The sequence below is a fragment of the Molothrus ater genome, chromosome 1, assembly GCF_012460135.2.
Source record: "Molothrus ater isolate BHLD 08-10-18 breed brown headed cowbird chromosome 1, BPBGC_Mater_1.1, whole genome shotgun sequence".
Lineage (NCBI taxonomy): Eukaryota > Metazoa > Chordata > Aves > Passeriformes > Icteridae > Molothrus > Molothrus ater.
Genome location: NC_050478.2, coordinates 40,066,222 through 40,087,556, shown reverse-complemented (window position 1 = coordinate 40,087,556; position 21,335 = coordinate 40,066,222). Strand labels below are relative to the sequence as shown.

At 35.9% G+C, this 21,335-nt stretch overlaps 1 protein-coding gene across 1 annotated transcript in view; it reads left to right on the top strand.

Moving 5' to 3' along the window:
• NEK10 (NIMA related kinase 10) overlaps positions 1-21,335 on the top strand; it is a 78,107-nt gene that overhangs the window by 44,341 nt on the left and 12,431 nt on the right. Inside the window, 5 exon segments of the mRNA XM_054514329.1 lie at positions 511-640; positions 1,052-1,122; positions 4,001-4,214; positions 14,425-14,604; positions 14,685-14,769. Of these exon segments, the coding sequence (XP_054370304.1) occupies positions 511-640; positions 1,052-1,122; positions 4,001-4,214; positions 14,425-14,604; positions 14,685-14,769 (680 nt within the window).

Sequence of the window (21,335 nt, the reverse complement as noted above, 5' to 3'; positions counted from 1 at the left end):
CAATGAGTCAAGTTCATTTACTTACATTAATAGCAAAACTACATCAATTATCATTCGAAATAGCATAGTTGTATTCAATCTTTCTGATATCTGAATTATGAGATGAGAAGCCATATTATCTGTTCTCTAGTCTGTTTTATTGAAATGTCATCATTGTAAACTTGTTCTAAATGCTGTAGTTCATGTCCAGTAAGTCCAAAGACAATGTGAGTGGAGAGGAGAAGTGAACAAAATGTAACCCCCTGCTCTTGTGAGAAAAAGTGCAGCAGAAGTTGAAAATCTATTAATTGTACTTCCCCTTAAAGAATTTGGCTGGTGAATGACACATATGCAACATTTTGAATGTAATTGTGTGTGTAATTATGTTGTAATGAGTAACTAAATATTGGGTGAGTTGGGTTTTTTTTTTTGTTTGTTTGTTTTTTGTTTGGTTGGGTTTTTTTTAAGAAAATAAGCCTACTTCTAGGGGAATTAATAAAACACTTGTGGCTTGCATTGCTTTCTCCCTAGTCCTGAACTTGTAAAGGGTGAGCTGTATGGAGAGAGGGCTGATGTCTGGGCTGCAGGATGCATCCTTGAACAGATGGCCACTCTGAGCCCACCAGTTTACAGCACCAATATGCCCTCCTTGGCAACTGAGGTATCCACATTTTCCAGATCAACCTCCCAGTTATTTCTGCATGTGTTGTCATGATCCAAGAGAATTTATATTTAAGTTTATTGACACATAAACTGCTCTCAGCTCTAATGTGTGTGGCTTGTGAACAAGCACAAGTGTTTATCATTGTATGAATTGCTGTCTTACCATTTTACCAATGCAAAAATTGCTTGTAAATGTTCAATATTGTAGCACTTTAACCTACAGTAAGTACACTGATGTGGATACCTGACTGAAGGAGACAGTCTGCATCTAAGTTGTTCTGCAAGTTAGAGCTGGTGATGTAATGCTCATCAGATAGTTTCAAGGGACAACACTTACCATACTGGATGCTGAAATAAATACTGGAGTATTTTTCTTCAACAAACTGTAGATTTTTTTTTTATTTTTCAGATAGTAGGGGCTGTGTATGAACCTGTGCCAGAAGGACTGTACTCTAAAAATGTCTCATTTACCATTAAGAGGTAATTACTCATTTTATTTCAACATCCTGCTGTAAAGATGTTTTTGTTTTGTATGCTTCCAGCAGAGATAATGTGTCAGTTTGCAGACTTAAGCAACTGCCGGTATTTGTCTCTGAATAGGAAATATCTTTGGATTTAAAGAAAAACAGAGCTATCTCCTTACACCCATAATAACATGTAAAATATAGCTGCACACATGCAACTGGAAAACTCATACCAGTATAATCAGGGCATTCATTTAGCCAGTATAGCCTTTATATTCAGTACTGAAATTTACATTTAAAGGTATCAGTGCTGTACTTAATTCCCTGCACATCATTTTTTTCCCAATAAAAATCTATAATTTGAGTGATTTTCAAATGCAGATTGTGGTCAAGGAAATAACCCCATCAGAATATATTATTTATAGATCACTGTATGATCATGTTCATAGTTTTTTCTGTTTATTTGACTGATAGAAATATGTTTTTCATTACCTTATAATTCTGTTTGCACAGCAGCAGAGGTAACAAAGCAATGGAGGAAAAGATGAGCCTGTACTTGCTACACTCGCTCATCACAAATTTCTTAGCTATGTTTATATCTTCCTGGAGATAATGTAATGTGTAAGGCAAAGTATAGAGTGAATTAGAGATTTAGTTAGCTCCCTTGATTTTTCCATTTTAGAAAAAAACCCAAAACACTTAGTATAAAAATGCTTATACTTTTTCATTCAGATATTAAATTCTGTCTCTAAAAAGCATGTAACAAAAAAGGTTTGTGTAAGGTTATAAACTAAGGTTTTTATAGTATGTTTTAGTGTACAGAAAGGTTTCTGTTGCTTAAAGACCTTGTGGATAAAGGACAACAATGGAGAGTACAGGCGCTAATAGAATTAACATTTAAGTTTAAGAGTTTCTGAAATGAATTTTAATGAAAATGTTAAAATCTTAACATTACACAAGAATTTTTCTACATATTTTACTAACAATGTGAGGCATAAAGTTTTTCTGTTATGGGTAATTTTTGGGGGTTATTGTTTTTAATAATATCTCTTACTATGGGTTAAATCTTAAATGATTTGTTATGTTTAGGTTTCTGCTAATGCTATGTGAGCTATTTAGAAAAAATAAAAACATCAAAGAAAAGCAGTAATAATGAGATTTTAGTTATATAGATGAGGAAACTAACAGATAAGATGTTATTTTCAAATGACTAAAACAGAACACGTTTCAAAGATGAATATTGAAAGTGAAAAAATAATTTCTTGATAATGATTTGAAGAAATATCGAAAGCTTCTTGTTGCAGCTCTAAATTTTCATTTAGTGTTATCATTACTATTCTTTAGTATTGTTATTAAAATAGGCAATTAAAATAGTTTTATTGCTTTAAGCTTCTAAAGAAAGTATGGCTATGGATTCTATTCTGGAATCATAGCCATAAAATTCCTTCAGAGTTGAACATCAACCTACTTGATGTTTAGTCATAAATAATTTTTAGATGCATGGGAAATGGATATAGGACTTATTAAAAAACTCTTCCAGCTCCCATTGGTCTTGGAACTTTTGTCAGTTTCAGTGAATTAAAATAAAAAATCAAAAGGAAACCCTAAGCCAAAGTATTTTTTAAGGGTGAAAACTTGCACCTCTTTAAAATAAATACAAAATTTAAAGTAAAAAATATTTTTAAAGTTATGAAAATTAGTGAAATTAATCAACACATTTAATTTAACACATCAAATTCAAACAAAAATATTAAAATCAAGAAGTTCAAGCATTGTAAAGCATTTTCAAAAGTGCTACTATGCGTGTCAGTTGTGTTTTACTTAGAAAGAACTGCTGTACAAATCATAAGTCATTGTATGACATTTTCTTTGAGGAACAGTGTTGGGTTATATGTTTGTGTTAGCAGGTCAATGGTGCTGTGCAAGTAAATCGTAGTAAATTACAAGATTCATTGGAGTTAACAGATTTAAGACACTTTTTAATACCTGCACGACTGTCCCTAGCAGCTTTCCTGTCCTACATTGCATACACTGCAGAAAATATTTTGGGGATTTAAAAATAGACCTAATAATACATTATTACCATTACTAAACAGCTACCTAGGGTGCCTTTAACATAGACCTGTTGAAGTATTTTAGGTTGCAAGGGACCCCTGGAAGAGTCCAGTCCATCCTGCTCAATGCAGATACAATTAGATCTGGTTGCTCACTGCTCAGGGTTTTGTCTATGTCGTTTTTGTATTGAAGGATGGAGATTCCACAGCTTCTCTGGGCCCTCTGTAGTGTTTGTCTGCCTTTGTGATTAAAAGTAATAGTAATAATAATAACAAATTTTGGATCTATCCAGACTTCCCTGTGGTTTAACTTATGTCTCTTGGCTCTTGCTCTAACACTGTGCACCCCTGAGAAGGATCTGGCCATGCCTTCGCCTTATGCAGGTAGCAATCAGATCTGAGAATAGGTGATCCAGGTCCCTCTGACAACTGCCCTGCCCATGTATCCCTGTAATTAATTCATTGTTCACAAACCTTTGGAAAATGCACTCTCTCCCATGATCTAGGTCATTAATAAAGACATTAAATAGTGCCAACCCAATCCCCCAAGGCTGACTCCATCTCTCCCATCCCAGGAGAAGGCCCCAGGCACTCCTGAGTGTGTCTGGGAGTGCACAGCCACAGTTCCCAGTAGCAGTTCAGTTTGGGTCAGTGTCAAGGATAATTGCTCCAGCTGATGCTGGAGGCTGTGCTGTGGTGTGGCAGCACCAAAGCTGCCCAGCATCAAACTGTCCCAGGCAGGATGAGGGAGCAGTGCTGGCTGGCATAACTCCATAATTACCAGGGCAGAAATTCAGTGGTGGAAAGGAAACAAGTAAATAGAGAATGTTTTTCCTGTAGCTGCTTGACTCCTGATGGAGAGGCACGTCCAGACATGGTAGAAGTCAGCTCACTTCTGCCTCATGTGATGATGAAATATCTGGAGTTTTTATCCACCTCTCATCTCATGCTGGAGAAGAAACTGGATTGGGAGAGGAGACAAACCCAGTGGTACTTCATGGAGGCTAATTGAAATGCAATAACTTATCACCATCAACTTCCCATTTTATCACAAGTAAGTACATGCATTAGCTTTACTTTTTGTTATTGTTATTTGCCATATCTGAGAAAATAAGGTGCAGCAAAGCAGAAAATGAATCAAAATTAAAAGACACATCCTTCTGTAACATTTTTCCATTCAGGCTCTTTAATTTATTTTTAACAAGGTATTCATTAATTTTTTTTTTGGACATTCTTATGCAGGAAAAATGACAGTATCTTAAAACCCAATGTCATTCTATGTTGGAAAATGTCATTGTTATGGAGGTTCTTACCTCCAAGCTTTGATAATATCTGATAACATTTAATTATTATGCGAGTGGTTTGTGAATAGGAGAATATACACTTGTTTAGGGTGGAACAAGTTGATAATCTTGTGAATGATTCATAAACAATGACGCCTAGAAAATGGAACCTACAAGAATAAAATTTTTAATTACAGATTGCAAAATACAGACCAGTGGTGCTGATAAGGTATTTGTTCATGTTTTCTAACTCTCTGATACAGTTCTGCAGAAATACTTACAGTTCTTCCATTTGCTTCAGGCTGTGTTTTAAGCATCCTTCATGAAAAACATTGGTAGTTTATCTACCATATATAATCTCAGAGAATTCATTTAAAAATACAAGGACAATGCTTTTGTGTAGCAAAATTGCCCTTTGAAAATTGTTAAAATAATTCCAGTATAAAGTTATAATTTACACAGCCACTCTTATCTGTTCAGATATTGCATCTCTTAGATTCCTTTTGTCAGGGCTCAGTAGCTTATACAAAGAACCTCTGTGTAGGAAAATGGTTTTCTAGAACACTTGGTACCAAACATTCTAGTCTTCACCTTCCAAAAATAAGTAACTTGTATCAATAGTTAATATTTTTTCAGGAGTTTTTTTACCAATCAGTCTAAGATAATTATTTATATTGCACCATTTTTTTCAATAAAAAAGAATGCCAAAACCTGCCGGCAAACTGTAACAAACCACTGCCTTTTAAAATGTAAGAAGTATTGGTTTGAAAGAAAGATACAGAGTGGGATTTGTAACTTAAAATACTATAAGCAACTTTTCCATGTGTTTTTCATTTAAATTTTCTTAACCTACAGATTTGGAAGCTTATTGTATGCCATTATCTTTTGTATCTTGATATAGTCATTCTCTTGCATAACTGCGATGAAATTTGCAAAAAAATGTGCTATAGATGTAAAGATGCTAGATTTAGGATTTTGATGCAGTTATTGTGTCTTTGAGAAAAGAATGCCCTACCCAGATATTTGTGAGATATGATAGAATGGATAGTTTTACACTGAAGTTAGAATAGTTGTATTTTGTATCAATACTTGGAAAATACACCTATCTACAAAACTGCCTGTGTATTTTAGGCAATAATGGCTAGTTTTCTCAAGGAGGAAACACTGAAGTTCTAGTTCCAATTGATATTTTTTTATGCATATTAAAAGAACAAGAGATTCTGACAAAGATCAAGAACACTGAAGAAATGGAGGGGAATATTGCTTAGTAATGAGTCCTAATGTTGCAAACTGTTGTAAATAAGAATAAATCAGGCTAGGATCTTTCAAATTTCAGAGGCATGTTACAGGGCTTAGAGACAGAAAGAGCCATGTTGTTTCTTTCTTCCTGGTATTTAGGAAAACTTTATAAAGTTGAAGGGTTTCTAATAAGGAGAATAATTATTCCTGAAAAGTGTGCTTTTTGAAAAAAAAAAAAGGCAATGTTCTGACTAAAAGCGCTTGGAAGAATTTCAAGCAGCTGCTCCTGAAATAAAAGCTCTGTGAGATGTAGATGGCCTAATTTATCTTAGTCAAGGCCCCAGCAAGTCCACACCCAAGTAATTTGTCATTTTTCCATAGTGTCAGAGGATTTGGTGTTTGGAATTTGGAACCAGCTAGCTTATATGCTTTCTCTACTGAAATGTACTTATGGCCTCCTTTTTCATCCCAGTTGTGTTACATTGTGAATGTTTCTGAAATTAGGACTGTACTCTCTGTCCTTGTATATGGAACTGAAGAACAGAGATATTTTGGAGCCAGAGTGGAATTTGTTTTATAAGTAGTTTAAAACTACAGCTCGGTAGCTGGTAAACAGGCAGTTGAAAGGCAGATCAGTCAGTTAGTTACCTTGTGTGGTAAATATACCATAAAATCTATTCTTGAAAATAATCCCAGTAAAAAGAATCGTCATCAGCTCCTCACACAAATTCTTATATTTCCTAGTTTTCCCCAGCAACTATTTATGTTAGAGCAGAAACAGATATAGGGGTGGCAGGTGTTTGATAGATTTTGTGTGTTCAGTTCTGAAAGGTCAAGGTTGCTGACACAACATGTGCTACAGAAGACCCACCCAAACAATTAAGTATAATGGCAATAATTCTTTCTTATTAACATTAATAATTCATGTTGCACCTTTCATTTCAAGGTGATCAATATTATATTTTCATGCTCTGGGTAGGAAGAGGTGGAAAGGAAAAAGGTAGTTTGTGTAAGGTCACCAAACAGACCAATAGCAAATTTGAATTTTCTGTGTTCCAAGGCAAGTATAAGTCTCAAAACAGTAGTTGATCTAGCTAATGAATTGTCTTTCTAATATTTTCCTTTGAAGAGATGAATGTATAGCCAAACTATGATTTGATTGCCTTTTGAAGTATATAGGTTTGAAAAATGGATTTTGTCTGTTTAGAAAACAGTGAAAATAAGTCACTTTTATTACTTTGGAAACATGTGTTTCATTACATGGGCATCATCCATTATTGTTTCATTTACTGTATATATCCTAAAAGGTTTTCAACTTTTCTCTCATTTCCACATTTTTTAAATGTAAAATATGTAAAATATACATATACCCAAAACAATATAGAATGATACTGTTCAGTCCTGTCTTTTGAATGTGGTAGAGGAAAGTATAAGTTTTATAATTGGAGTCCATCAGCTAGAAATATATGACAAAATATGAGCCATTTGTACCTTCTACTGCTCTGAGAATATATTAAAAATGGGCAGATATGGTAGACATTCCACAACAACTTCCTTTTCTCAGTTTCTGTAGTTCTGATCTATGCATAAAGCACATATATTCTGTCACTTTCTTTCTCCGTGCCTCTCTGTGTTCTTTGGGAGTTTATACTTATTTTCATTTTTGTATCAATGATGTCACTAGAATATGCATTTCATTTTAAAATTCACATATGCAAATCTGTGTATTCAGATCAAGTTCCCAATTACTCAGAGTAATGGGGATGATGCTTAGATAGTGGGAAAGGTAGGTTCAGCATTTTTTTCTGATCTATGGAGTGTCTCCCCATTCCATGTCAGAATGGAAGAGTCAGAATTCATTAATTGTGCTTGGTTTGAGCAGGTTCATTTAGGTTGCCCTTAGCTGAGTGTTTTGTCCTAGTGTTCAAATGCATGAGAATGCCCATTAGCAAGGCTGCTCTCTGCATTTTCCTGTTTTCACACTTGGACTGGTCTTTGCCTAACCCAGCATATAGACCACAGTGACGCATCTTCTATCTAGATAGGATTTTTAGCTGCAGGTCAGCACTGGCCCTCCCAGGCTAGGTCTGTAGGTATCAAGGTGCTGTGCTACTGGACTAGGTTGGTGCTGACAGAAAACATACTCTGATTATTCCTCTTGCAGGCAGCTTGGCTAGCTACAGCCCATGCTAGGAAGTCTGCCTATCTCTCCTGCAGAGGCTCTTCAACTATTTGTTGGCTGAAAATAGTAAATGAAGCAGTGTAGCTGTTTTCAAACTATATGTAAATGACTAAATTTAAACTAAAGAACCTGACCAAACCTGAAATAGCTGATGCAGTTTCCTGACCTTTATCTCTGACATAAACCTTCATACTCCACATCGAGATGAGTATGAGTTGATTGTATTTTTGAGGATCATAGCTATATGAAGGACCAAGAAACACAACATAATTTAACTGTTTTTTCACCCAGTTATTTTTCTCCATGTCCAAATTCAGTTCTGCTCTGCTGGCAATTGTTGTGCTAATAATCGTGTCAGTTTCTAAGCATCACCACATGCATTGCAAAGTAGTACTTAATTAGCAATTCGATTTGAATTAATCAAGTTTTTTTGTTAACTCAGAAAAAGACATAAAGATTGGATTAATGTTCATTTTAATTTCCTTTGTGTTTAGAAATAGATTTTGTGCCATTCCGTGCATAAAAGATTTTCTTTCTTAAAACCGTGTCTGTGTGCAGCAGTTGTTTTGGTGTTGGTTAAAGCAATGAGTATGCTTGGGTTTAAAACACTTGGCATGCAACAGGTTATTAATATTTCAGAAATATAGTCAATATAGAACATTAAAATATTTTTGTTAAAATTATCACTAAAACTTGTTAAATTTTTATAAAATAAAAATGTGGATGATCATGACCATGCACTGCTGCATACATATCCTTTGGAAATGAGCGAGGACTCAGGAATGTCATGAAGACTTCCACAAATTGTTTTCTAATTCTTCCACCTTTCACTCCATTGTAACACCATTCTGTTCTGCTAATTAAGTAGCAGGTACTAGAACTTATGCCTAAATTTTAAAAATGTTGGTGTGATTAAAAGAAAGGAACCTGTTAAAATTTATACTATTTAACTTTGGAGAATAAAGTGACAATACAAGAACTGTTTTGAATGTATAATTTTTTAAGAGTTGCTGAATGTTTGTTAGTGCATCAAAGCTTTTTAATAGAATTGCAGAATATAAGGGAGGAAGAGTTGTCAAAGATTATCTTGTCCACTTCCAAGCCTTAGAAGTCACTCCTGACAGGTCTTTGACCAGTCAGTCTTAAAAATGTCATGTTATAGAAACAGTTTGGAAACAGCAGAGATGCAAATACTGTCTTTACAGTAAACAGTCATATGTCTGATTAAGTATTTTTTTTTCATATGAAGATAACATCTGCATTTAGTCTGATGCTTGCAGAAAATTTTGGTCTTTGCTTGAAAGGGTTTATATTTCATGTATGTCTGGTTTCCAGGAGACATTAGATTGACCTATGCCTGTGCACCTATGGGATGTATATGGCACTTGGAATTTTCAGACCCAATCTGAAGTGTCATATAAGGGCTCTGATAGCACTGAGTCCAGAATATCCCCAAAAGCTGTTTGCTGTGTGCATTCAAACCTGTTACACAGTGAAATATGAACACATATTTCTCTCTACAGGATCCCAGATAGATGCAATAGTTAAACACTTAATTACTGAAAATTTCCTCCCCACAGTGGAAATATGTAAAAGTTATATATGGTTTTTCTTTTATGTTGTATCCCCCAGGTTTTTTTTTTCTTTTTTTTTTAATTTTATTTGAGCTGAATAATAAAAAAAGTGGAGACAGAGAAGGAAAGAAATGAGAATGATCAGAAGTCTACAGAACATGACTTAAGAAGTAAGATTGACATGATTTTAAGTGTAGTGATCAAAATTGGACCTAATTACTCCGAGAAGCTTCTTGATACAAAGTAGAAAGAATACAAAATTTTCAGAATTAGTCTCTTTTTATATATCCCAGTATGATGTCTACCTTTTCGAACAGCGTGGTATTGTAGTATAATCAGTTTCTGATCCAGTGAACTCCCCATGTCTTTTACTGCAGAGCTACTGTCACCAGTCCTTCTCTAGTCTGTGCAGTTGTATGGTTGTTTCTTCTTGCTCACAGAACTTTGCATTTTCCCTACTTAAACTTCATCAGTTCTTTTAGTTTGTCCAGTTTCTCAAACTTCCTTTGACACCCGCTGTCACTTTGAGTGGCGCAGCTCTGTGTATGATGTATGTGCTGCAGTGTGATATACGATGTGAATGGATCACAGGCCGGGCACTGCTAATAGGCACTCTGTCTATCCATTATGCAGATTGTCACTGTAATTCAGTGACAACATTCAGTGCTTTTGGAACAAGGTCAAAAAGGAGCCTGATAAATTGTGCTCACTACCCATTTTCAGTTTAGCAAACACTCAAAGTAGTTACCAGGTTGAGTACAGTTTTTATGGTCAATTATTCAGCCAACTGGTCATGATTTTGTTTAGCTCACACTTCCTAGCTTTCTTCTAGGACCTTATGAAAAACATTGTCAAAAACCTTGCTAAAACCCACATATGTAACATCTACTTCTTATTCCTAATGCACAGGAGCTGTTACTATCTTACTGAAAAAGATATATTGGTTTAGCCTGGTTTTTCCCCTGCCAATTTCATGTTATATATTACTTTTTTATTGGTAGTTTGCCAGTGGAAATAGGTTGTAGTTTGTTCTTGTTTTTGTTTTTATTTTTTTTTAATAGAGATTCAATTGACTAGCATAATGCTGTAATTGTACATGTCTCTAATAAAGAAGATTAATTAAATGTTGTTTGCAAATGCCACTAGAGAGCTCTATATTTCATGAAGACAGAAAAGTTAATTATTCTGGACATCAGTATAACAAAACAGAGCTAAATAAAAATCAGTATCTTTATTTTATTTCAACCTACTTTTTTTTTTCCCTAATAGCTTTTAGATTCCTGTTGGAAGTCAAAAGCAGCAATTCAGGTTTCACTTTTCCAAAAACAAAGTATATCTCAATTTTTGTGTTGATAGTTACCAATGAAGAGATAGGGCAAGTATACAGGATCTGAATGAATACATAAGTTTTCTTCACTGCTGGGACACAAATTTCCAGAGATGATTTTGCTCAGTAACAATAGTAGATGAATGCTGGAAAAAAATGTTAATTGGTTCATAATTTGAACACTTTTTTGTGGGAGACTTTCTCCTTAGCTTTCCTTTTCAGCTGTGTTCTTTATACAGGAAGGCAGAATTGGTTTCAACAACAATCTGATGAATGGGGAAACTGAGGCACTAGTTTATAAGGAAAATGTGAAAATACACTGTATCAGCTGATGGAGCCTCCAGAGAGAGTTGCAAAATACTGGACTCTAGAATCAAGTGTAGGTATGAGCACAGTTCAAATGAATAAATATCAGCCTAATTCCTTTTTCAATGTTTGGGATATTTTGAATATTCCAGTTTCATAGACAGATAAGCATCTGTCTTTCTCCTTATCTGAAAGAAGCTTCTCTGAGACTTCAAGGCATATGAAAATGATTGTTTCAATGTGTTGGCATACACTTTTCTCCATGAACTTACAAAAAAATTATGTTATTTATAACCTTATATCCTTATGTAGGTCATTTTGGTCCCTCTGCTATGGTGAGCAAAAGTGACACTGAACTTGCCTTCCATCCTCTTCTAGTCAGGGTACTTTTGTTCTTCTAAATCAGCCAGTGTTTTACTAAAAAGAGAAAAAGCAGTACATAATATCACTTTTAAATTTATTAGCTATTTTCTAGGTGGAGCAAAATATATCACAGCAAATTTATTTATTATTCTCAGATTAGTAATGAAATACTGTGGTTTTTCTATATTCAAGTGCTATGGAAATGGACCAGATTTTTTTTCTAGACAGGTTATAGCTTTACAGTTTGTATAACTACTTTAACGCTTTAGGATATGTTCCACTGATATTTAAGAGTTTCTATAGTAGGTTTGTCCATTATTTTCAGGTTGAGGTCTATGGAATTCCATTCAGACATTTTGAACAGGTTTCCTTTCTTAAGGGACAGTGAGATCTGGCACCAGATGATATCAGATGTCTTTTTGATCTTTTCCCCCCCCTCAGTTCCGCCTGATTTACAAGTTAGTGTTAACAATTAGTCTTTTGAGTATGAGGTTCAATACTGAAAATGTTGAAAGGAGATTTGAGTTTGAAATGTCCATGCAGTTTGACCCTTCTCTGTCTTTGCTTTGATTCCTTTGATGTGGAGCAGGTGAACTGTTTCTCTTCAGTAACTATGCACTGAGTGTTCAGGGCACAAGAAGTGTGTTCCTGTGCCAGGACTGGAGTCCTCTCTTAAAGTCAGCTTGAGAGTCATCGTTAGTGGTTTTCATGCCGTGCTACACTGCAGTCACTGCTATTGTGGCATCTTGGACATAACCACAGCCCAGTACTGAAGTATAAAATGACCTTTTTCCACCTGAATTTAAAGAGAAAACCTTAACAAGCCATCTCTTGGCTTGTTATAGATATGGGACTAGAACAAAGGATGGGAAGGTAGTTGAAGCAGATCATTATGTAGACAGTGGTATGTATAGTGAATGCTCAGAGATACAGTGAAGTTTCTGAGGAGAAAGTTTCTAGTGCATTCACTTTGCTGTGTCCTAATAAAGTTAAAATACTTAATGGGAAAACCTTTGAATGACTGTTGTCTTAGATACAAGACAAATTGCCTTATGCAAAGTCAGTAAGAATATAAGTATTTAGGAATGTATTATCTTCTGAAATGACTTTAATATTAAATAAACTAATTTGTTTAATCTGATATAAATATATAATTTATCTCCTGTCCACCTTTATCATGCTTTACTTTGACAGGATGGAGTAAAAAGAAATATGAATTTTTTTACACACAAGAGAAATAACAGAAATAATATGCGAAGATTTGGAAAAATAGGAGATCATAAAAAGTCTTCCTTCAAAATATGTTGCATTAAAATAGAAGCAATAGCAGGGACTGGGGATTTCTATTCATTCTGTAAAAGTGATAAACATCGACAGCTGCAGGAGCAGAATTTTATATACATCAAATAACAAACAAGATGCGGCACTTAAATGTTACAAGCAAATAATTTGTATTCAGTGTTTTGATTTTTGTAGCTCTGCTTGATAATGCCAGCAGCGTTTGGTCATTTCAGCCTTTGTGTCTCTCTGGCATCACATCTGTATTGGTTTGGCACAGCCTGGCTTTAGGTAGCAGGGAGTCACAAAGATGGATCCTGTGGGAAGCTGCTGGAAGCTTCCACCATGTCCAGCAGAGCCAATGGCTGATGGCTGTGAAGATGGACATGATGCTGGCAAAAGCTGAGCCAATGAGAGAGGCTGGTAACTCCTCTGTGATGACATTTTTAAAAAGAAAATCAAAATAAAGTTACAGGTTTTGTTTCTAGTCAGAGAAGAGGAGGAGGTGAGAATACGTGAGGGAAACAACATAGAGACACCAAAGTCAGTGGAGAAGGAGGGGAGGGGAGGGGAGGGGAGGGGAGGGGAGGGGAGGGGAGGGGAGGGGAGGGGAGGAGGTGCTCCAGGTGCCAGAGCTAAGATTCCTCTGCAGGCCCTGGTGATGATCATGGTGAAGCAGCTGTGCCTCTGCAGCCCATGGGGATCCACAGGGTATGCAGAGATCCACCTGCAGCCCATGGGGGAGTGGGTGGATGCCTGGAGGAGGCTGAGATCTAGTGGAAGACCTGGTGGAGAGGGAGGGCCCTGGCTTCCAGGCTGGAGCAGCCTGTCCTTGGAGAACTGCACCCCGTGAAGAGAGACCCGCGCTGCAGCAGTGTTGGGAGGACTGTGTGCCCGTGGGAAGGACTCATGTTTGCAGCAGGTGCAGAAGGCTGCTGCTCATGAGAGTGGCCCCACGATGGAGAAGTTAATGGAGAGGTCTCCAGTGGGAGGGACCCCATGACCTCACAGGGGAAGGACTCCTCTCACAGAGCAGCAGAAGAAAATCCCAGTGATTAACTGACCAAAACCCCCATGCCCTGTCTCCCTGCACTGTTGGTGGGAAGGAGGGAGGGGCTGGGGGAGCAACGGTGTTTTAAGGGCTTATTTTACCTCTCATTATCCTCCTCTGATCCAGTTAGTAATAAACTTCATTTTACTACTGAAGTTGGGCCTGATTTGCCCTTGAAATATTTCTCCTGGTCCTTATTTCACTCACAACATAATTTCAAGTTCACTTCATATTTTACTACTCTCTTGACTGTTATGTAGGTTTTGCATTATCCAGAACTGGACTGCTCTTCGTTATCTAAGATGGAAGAGAGCAAATCTCCCAGTGCTTGTCCTTGGGAACCTACTACCTTTGTCCAGTCTGTTATTTTTTCTTTGTTCAGTATTTGCTTCTGCTCTGGCATTTGTTTCATTTTTCTCACTTTCAGTGGTTGTTGTGAAAAGACTGTCACCAAGAAGAAATAAATTGTTTAGTTTAAGAGTTTGAAAGTCTTGCTCTAAATTTAGAATCAGTAACTGAACCAGGTACTGTGCAGTCCTGGACTAACAGCTAAGTCTAGTTCTGTGTGTGCATGCACAAGTGACACTTCAATTTTTGGTTTTTCTAGTAAGTGTTGAAAAAGGACAATATCTAACATTGCCTTTTTGTTCTTTCTTGTCAGAAAAATGATGAGAAGTTGAGTCTGCGTCATAGCAGCAGTGGAGCAGCCAGTTGCAAAAGTGAATTTTCAAAAAATACTGACCTTCCAGTTGACAGTTGTCAGTCTGCACATGGAAAAGATGAGGAAAGAGCATATGAAGCAGTCCTGGTAGAGGATGACTGGACTATGAGAAAGGTAGATGTCAGCAAAAGAAGCATCAGGTGCTATCATGCTGGTCAGAGGTGGGTTAAAAATTTCTTTGTTTTCATTTGTATGTGCAGGTATTTTCTCTGAATGACTATGAGATAGACATAGTGGACAATTCAAGCAGCTCCAGTTCAAGTAATTTGGAAGAGTCTGCTGTTGGTAAGATTCTTCAAGAATGAAATGTACAAAACTTTCTAACAGTGAAGCAGTTGTTTAGTCCAATATATGAGGCTATTTCATGATTTGTCACAAGTTCACAATCTGTTGTTACCTAAGTGAAGAAAATCACTGTGCCTCTGTGATAGCCATGTCCAGTTTCATACATTTGGTACCACCAGGACTTTGTGTAGCTTGTCCCCATATTTTGCAGTAGCAACTATGAAAACTGGAATATTATTGAGCTTCTTGAGAAGGAAGGTCGTTTTTAATTTAAACATAAGATGACTAATATTGATACGAAACAGATGGAAGAGTGTGAAGAAGAAAGTTGAAAGAGGCAAGCTTTAGCTGTCTGGAAGAATTGACTGAATGGAACTGAAGGAATGTGCAGATTTAATTAGGGCAGAATTATGTGGCAAAACACAGCATTAATTCTGCTTATAGTTATTTATGGTAATCAAATTGGAAAACACCAGCTGTGTTGTGTGCAGTAGCAGTTTTTTGGGATTATATTTCCAATTTGAAAATTAAAAAAAAAAATCAACTCGAAATATACTAGCACTAACCACTATGAGTTTACTTGCTAGATCGTGAGCTACCATGACCTACCTATTAAATGCAGTGGGATTCTGATTAGTGAAATGAAAGGGAATTTTATACCAGAGAAAAAAGAGGTGGGTGTTAGAGTTAAGCAAAATTTAAGGTTTCCATTAATAAAATATGGGGATGATTTAGATGTACTTTTAAAAGGTAATGGGAATGTAGTTGTCTGAAGATTAGAAAATATTATTGCTGCAAATGTCCCAGGCTTCAAAAAACGTAGAATAACATTATTTGCTTATAATCCTATTTGGTAGCTAGATTTTATTTTGTATTTTGGCCCAGATACTGAAGAGCTCGGATGAGCTCTTTTTACAGAAGCCATTAGTGCAGGGCAAATAATGATGTGGTAATTCTACTTAAAATCCATTAAAATGATTTGCTAATTGTAACTGGATAGCCTGCCATTCTGAAGGCTGGAGGACCTGTGGCTAGCCAGCCCTGAGATTATTGTCAAAATTTTCCTTAAAAATAATAATTTTAGAGAACACTTTTTTTGTGGCCCCATTCTTGTGCTAAGGGAGTAACAGGAGAAGGTTGCAGGATAGAGGGAAGCTGTGAATAACTGTGGGAAGGGGCTGCATAAAATGAAGCCCTTGAGAAAAAGCAGCTTCCAGGGACAAAGTTCTGTTCTGTGTTCATACTGAAGAATAACACATTGTGTATCTCACAGGAATGTAATTCTTTGTGGGCTAGTTCAGCACTGTGCACAGAAATTTGAAGCCTTTCTGTAGTTTGTAACTCACCACACCCAAAGCATTAGTGGTAATGATTTCCTTGTAGCTAATTTTTCTTTGTTAAGATTTTGACTTTAACAAAATATCAGCTTTTCCTAATATTTGAATGTTCCGTGCCATATTGACATAGTTTTAATTAAATATTTTAAGTGGAAAGATCCCCACAGTTCTTATCAGTCCCAGTAGCTTTAATCAGTATTTCTAGAAGTCATCCATTTTTCTCCTGGCATAGAGTCTAATTATTATATAGATACTTCAGGATTGCTTTTTCAGGAAAATAACTGCAGTCTTACATTCTTAGATCAGCTGTAGTTTCTACTTCATGTTGAAGTCAGTGGTATAGATCAGTGGTAATTAATGCTGGAAAATGTTTCTACTTTTCAGGGGTAAAGAAAAGATAACTTAAAAAAATATATAAATTCAGGATAATTGGGTATTGCTTGAGAAATGTTCCATTCATTAATAATAAGTGGGTAACAGAGTTTGAATTATCAGCCATGGTTTTGTCAAGCATGTAGCATTACAGGGGAAAATGTGGCCAACTTTGATCTAGCTAAATTGGAAATTTCTAAAATGAAGATGAGAGTTTTAGTTTCAGGTATATTGATGAGGATCGTGAAAGGATTTGTCTAATTGTGCTGTCATCACATCATTCTCAGAGAAAACGTGATCATTCTAATTTGAAACTAGGGTGGTATTTTGCAAAAAGGTGTGATATGCTGAGCTGTTCAGTAGCACAGACACTGGTATGGATTTGTCAGTAATAGGGGGAAGCTTTTTTTATAGTCCCATATTGTCATAATATTTTTAATGACTTTGCATACTCAGTGTTTTTCAATTATGCTTTAAAAAAAGAATTGTTCTTCTTAGTACAGAATGTATAGACAATGTATTTCTACAAGACCAGCTCCTTTAACAAGATTGCCAAGTGCAGGGTGTGTAGATTCTGGAATAGTTGCTCCTGGTACTTGAAATGATTAATCCTACAGGAACAAGATTCTGCAATTTCAGAAGCATAGAGGCAGCAGTGACAGATGCATTTTTCTTTTCCTGAAGTAATTATAATTTCAAATTATGAAGATTGACAGAGGATAGGGACATACTGAGTCAAAAAGCTGTGAAGAATGATGGGATGGTAACAGTTTATTAGTTGCACTTTTTTTTCTTAGTTTAAAATTACAAGGTTCCCAACTTTACCTTAGCTTAGTCATATTAAACGTTTTTTTTTTGCATTTGGTTTACAGTGTAAACATACCTTTGCTTCTGTTGGTAAAACCAAATAGCAGGAAAATATGTGATATGTATTAATGCATAGTAGTCCAGTAGAGCCAGCGTGTCAGTTGGGTGAGAGTTGAAAAATTTACTTTTTGTCTGGGAATGCTCTTTTGGACAATATTTTTTGTTTCTCTTAATTGTGTTCATTTTCATCACAACCAGGACACTGTCCTAAATGCATTAAACAACAATTCTGTGTAAAACCTGCTATTAGAAAGCCCTGGTCTAAGGCTTTATGTACTCCTAACCTTCCTCACAATATAGAGGCAGCATGCAATAGATTCTTTTCAGAATTGCTCAGCCTTTTCAAGAGATTAGGAAGTCTCAAAACACAGTCCTGTTGTACAGCTGTATCTTGTTTAAAAGTTTTTCTCTTACCTCATAATTTCATTTATGTTTCCACTATTTGGAGGAATCCCTGCACTTTTATATCTTGTGACCAATAAGCAAAGAAACTGATATTCAGGATTCCTTTCCTGTAAATAGTATTTCCTGTAAATAATAAAAATAGTATTAAAAGTTACCATGTAATGAAGATATCACAGATCTACCTGAACAATATTCTAGTGATGTAACTCTAAAAGGGTCTCCTATATTCTTCTTTGAGAAATGCAACTGGCTTACACATTGCCAGGACTTGAGTATTGTGCAGATAATGCTCATATCCAGTTGAATAATTGAGGATTTCTAGAAGTAGGATACTCTCAAATAGGAACTCTGTGTGTTTTATGTAGCAAGTGATTTGGCTTATCACTTAGGTCATGATTTTAGGTCATCACTCCAAATTTAACTACTTTTGAGGATAACAACAAACACATTATGAAAGAAATCCCCATTCACTAATATAATTTGTCTTCTGGAGCCTGCGATTTGGGCTACATTGCAGGCAGTTACCTTATATCTTAAAAATTCTGTGCCCACAAACATGAGCCTTTTTTTTTTTAAATTCAGACCAGTTGTATTTAATGGATTTGGTGACTTGACAAGACATTTCTTCTTTAAATAAGATGACTAGATAGTAAGTTTTGGAATAAGATTGTCTGACATCTGCTATATATGGTTTTCTGGTTTGTGAGGATAAAGTTTAGGGATTTTCTTGAAAATTATTATTGCACCAAGAAATCTACCATTTGAGCAATGGGTGTCTGTGAAGAACTTGGGAGACCTTAGTGTTTTGTAGGCTTGTTTTTCATTATTTGTCTAAGATTCAGATTTCTCTTGAGAACTGAGACTAATGGGATTTTGTTGAAGACATCAGCCAAGACCTGGTTTTCCTATATGATGCCTGAGTTAAGTCTGAAGTATGTTTATGTAACCTTCTGTTGCTGTTCATGGAATCACTGCTAGCAAGAAAAAAACTTAGTTGTTTGCTCTGCAACACAGTTTAATTAACCTGGTTGGGATTGCCCATTCCTGTGTATAGTGATTTGAAGAGCAGTTTACTAAGAGTATTTTGAATGAATAAAGGTAATTTCATCTTACTCCTGAAAAGATCATTGAGCTGCCATTCAAAAACCACTCCCTTTGCTGCCATTTCTTTCAAGGAGATGTACTGAAGTTCTCTGCTAATACAAAATTTTAATCCAAATTTCCTGCCAGTCTGATGAAACTTGGAAAGGTTTTCAGAGGTTTTGTTTTTTAGATACCATTGAAGTGAAAGTTAAAACCAAAGCAAAAGTTACCATCTTCTCAGGTTTTTCTGATCTCATATCATGTTACCAGCTCTTCCCTTGCAACTGCCTGTTTAGGTGCCTGCAAGAGCAGAACATGAAACTTCATATTAAAATGTATTTGTATGATTTTTACTGATGTTGATACATGTTAAGAAGTTAAAGTCTTAGAAGTTGCTCTAATTACATCAGCTGCTAAAGACCAAAGTAGCAGTCAGAGAAATTATTTATGCCTCATTTAATACCTTTTTTAATGTCCTCAAGGAATCTGCATAGAGCTATTCAGAACAGGGAGGCTGATGGGTATTAAAAGCTTTGGCTTTTGTGTGTCTTTCACATTCTAAGAAGAATGGGGACAAAACAGGAAAGAGATGGAGGGTTTGTATTTCATTTTCCTTGAGATCGTCTTGAATGAAAAATGCCCTCTTGCAAGGCATTTGAACAGAACATGTTGCCTTGCTCTTCCTGTCCGTGTCAAAGGAGTAGCCATGGTAAAAGGAAATACAGCCCAGGAAACCCTGAGCTGAACACCAGGGTACACTATGTGCCCCATGACTTACATGAGTCACCTTGCTGCACATCTGTGCTGTTTCTTACTCCCTGACTGGCTTTGTATGATTAGCATAACTCATACACAGAAGACCAGGGATTATGAATAAAGTCATTTGTGTACCTTGAATGTGTGGGTACACATGTGAGTGTGTTTATTACGATGATTTTTACATGTTTGAGTCTCCTTGTGTGTAGTTATTAAGTAAATTATTTTCCTGTGTTTTCATATTGAGTAACATAATGAGATTCCTCTCTCAGGTCTAGCTGCTCAGTGGGTCTCTAGCACAATAATAAGCAATAAATATAGGCCTGAAGGGTGTTTGCTATTGTGTAGTGATGTTCATCATCTTTGGGGTTTTGTTTTTTAGCATTAATAAGTATTTTCCTAACTTTAGCATATGAATCAGAAAATATTGCACCTCTGCTGTGTACAGTCAGTGGTGATACAGACTCTTTGGTGTGAAATATCATGCACTTGTAAATACGCTCATATGATGGCAGATTAGCAAGTCAGATGTGGTGAGTCATCAAACTGATCAAACAAATTTGGATATGAACCCTCTACTGATAAGAGACCCACTATTTGAAACAGCCAAAGGGTGAAATATTTCAAACTCAATTTTGTATATGAATACTTGAAAAGGGGTTTGTTTTTTATAAAATTCTAGCAAACATCTGTGTTCACTCTTAGCTTTCAAGCCAAGTGGTTTTAGTTACAGATTTTCTTGCACGTATTCACACAATGTATTATGGTATTTGTTGTGACAGAGAGTCTGAGGTTGCAACTCAAAATCCTTACCCCAAGCAACATGAATCACATTCACTCAGAGTTTCTACTTTTGTATTTGTGTTATTTTGTCTGTGTCCTAAGCAGGTAAAATATCTGTTCCTTGAATAGGCACAATGATATTTTTCATTTCCTTCACTTTCTAGGCTGTGGGCATTCTCTTTTTCTATTTTTCTGTCTCATTAACAAAGTTAATTGAAGAACTTCTGCTTCTATGAGGGCCTAGTTTGTTTGCTCTTATGTAATTTAGCTGCTCTTATCAAATAGTCTTTTGTGCTAACTAACACAGAATTTTGGTGTCTGTTTTGCTAAGCAAAGTATCAGCAGAGATTAAAATGTTGTTTCTTTCTTGTTTCTTTCTCTTTCATTCTCCCTCTGTCTCTGTGTCTCCTTTTTAGGGAGACAGATTTGGCCTAAAGATGTATAATTTCTTTTGGTTTTAAAGTGAATTCAGTTTGACAGATGAAAGCCTCCTTCAGAATTTTTTTAAATTTAGAGGATCTCAGAAAAGTAGGAAAATATTTCAGAGTCCAACACAAAAGTACGTTTGAACATGAAAAGATCTAAGACTCTCAAAAATATGTTTGCTCTACAGTTGCTCAAGAACTAATATAACTGCTATAACAAGACCGACAATGGGAAAACTAGTTTAAGTTTGACATAAAATCTTTTTTTTTTCTTATCTGCTGTTTGAGTGTTTAGATGCATCTTTTCTTGTTTAGAGATAATGTTTATGAAGTTACTAGTGTGGGAAAAAAATCTCATGTAGACAAAGATGCAGGCCTCGTATTAAAATACATTAATTGTATGTGAAAATTGTAAGAATGTCCTAATCTTGCTACTCAGACTCTCATTTAGCAGAATTATCTTTTCAGTAAATGTACACTAAATCAAAATGAGATACCAGGGTGGTCTCAAATTACCATCCAAATTACCATCAAAAGA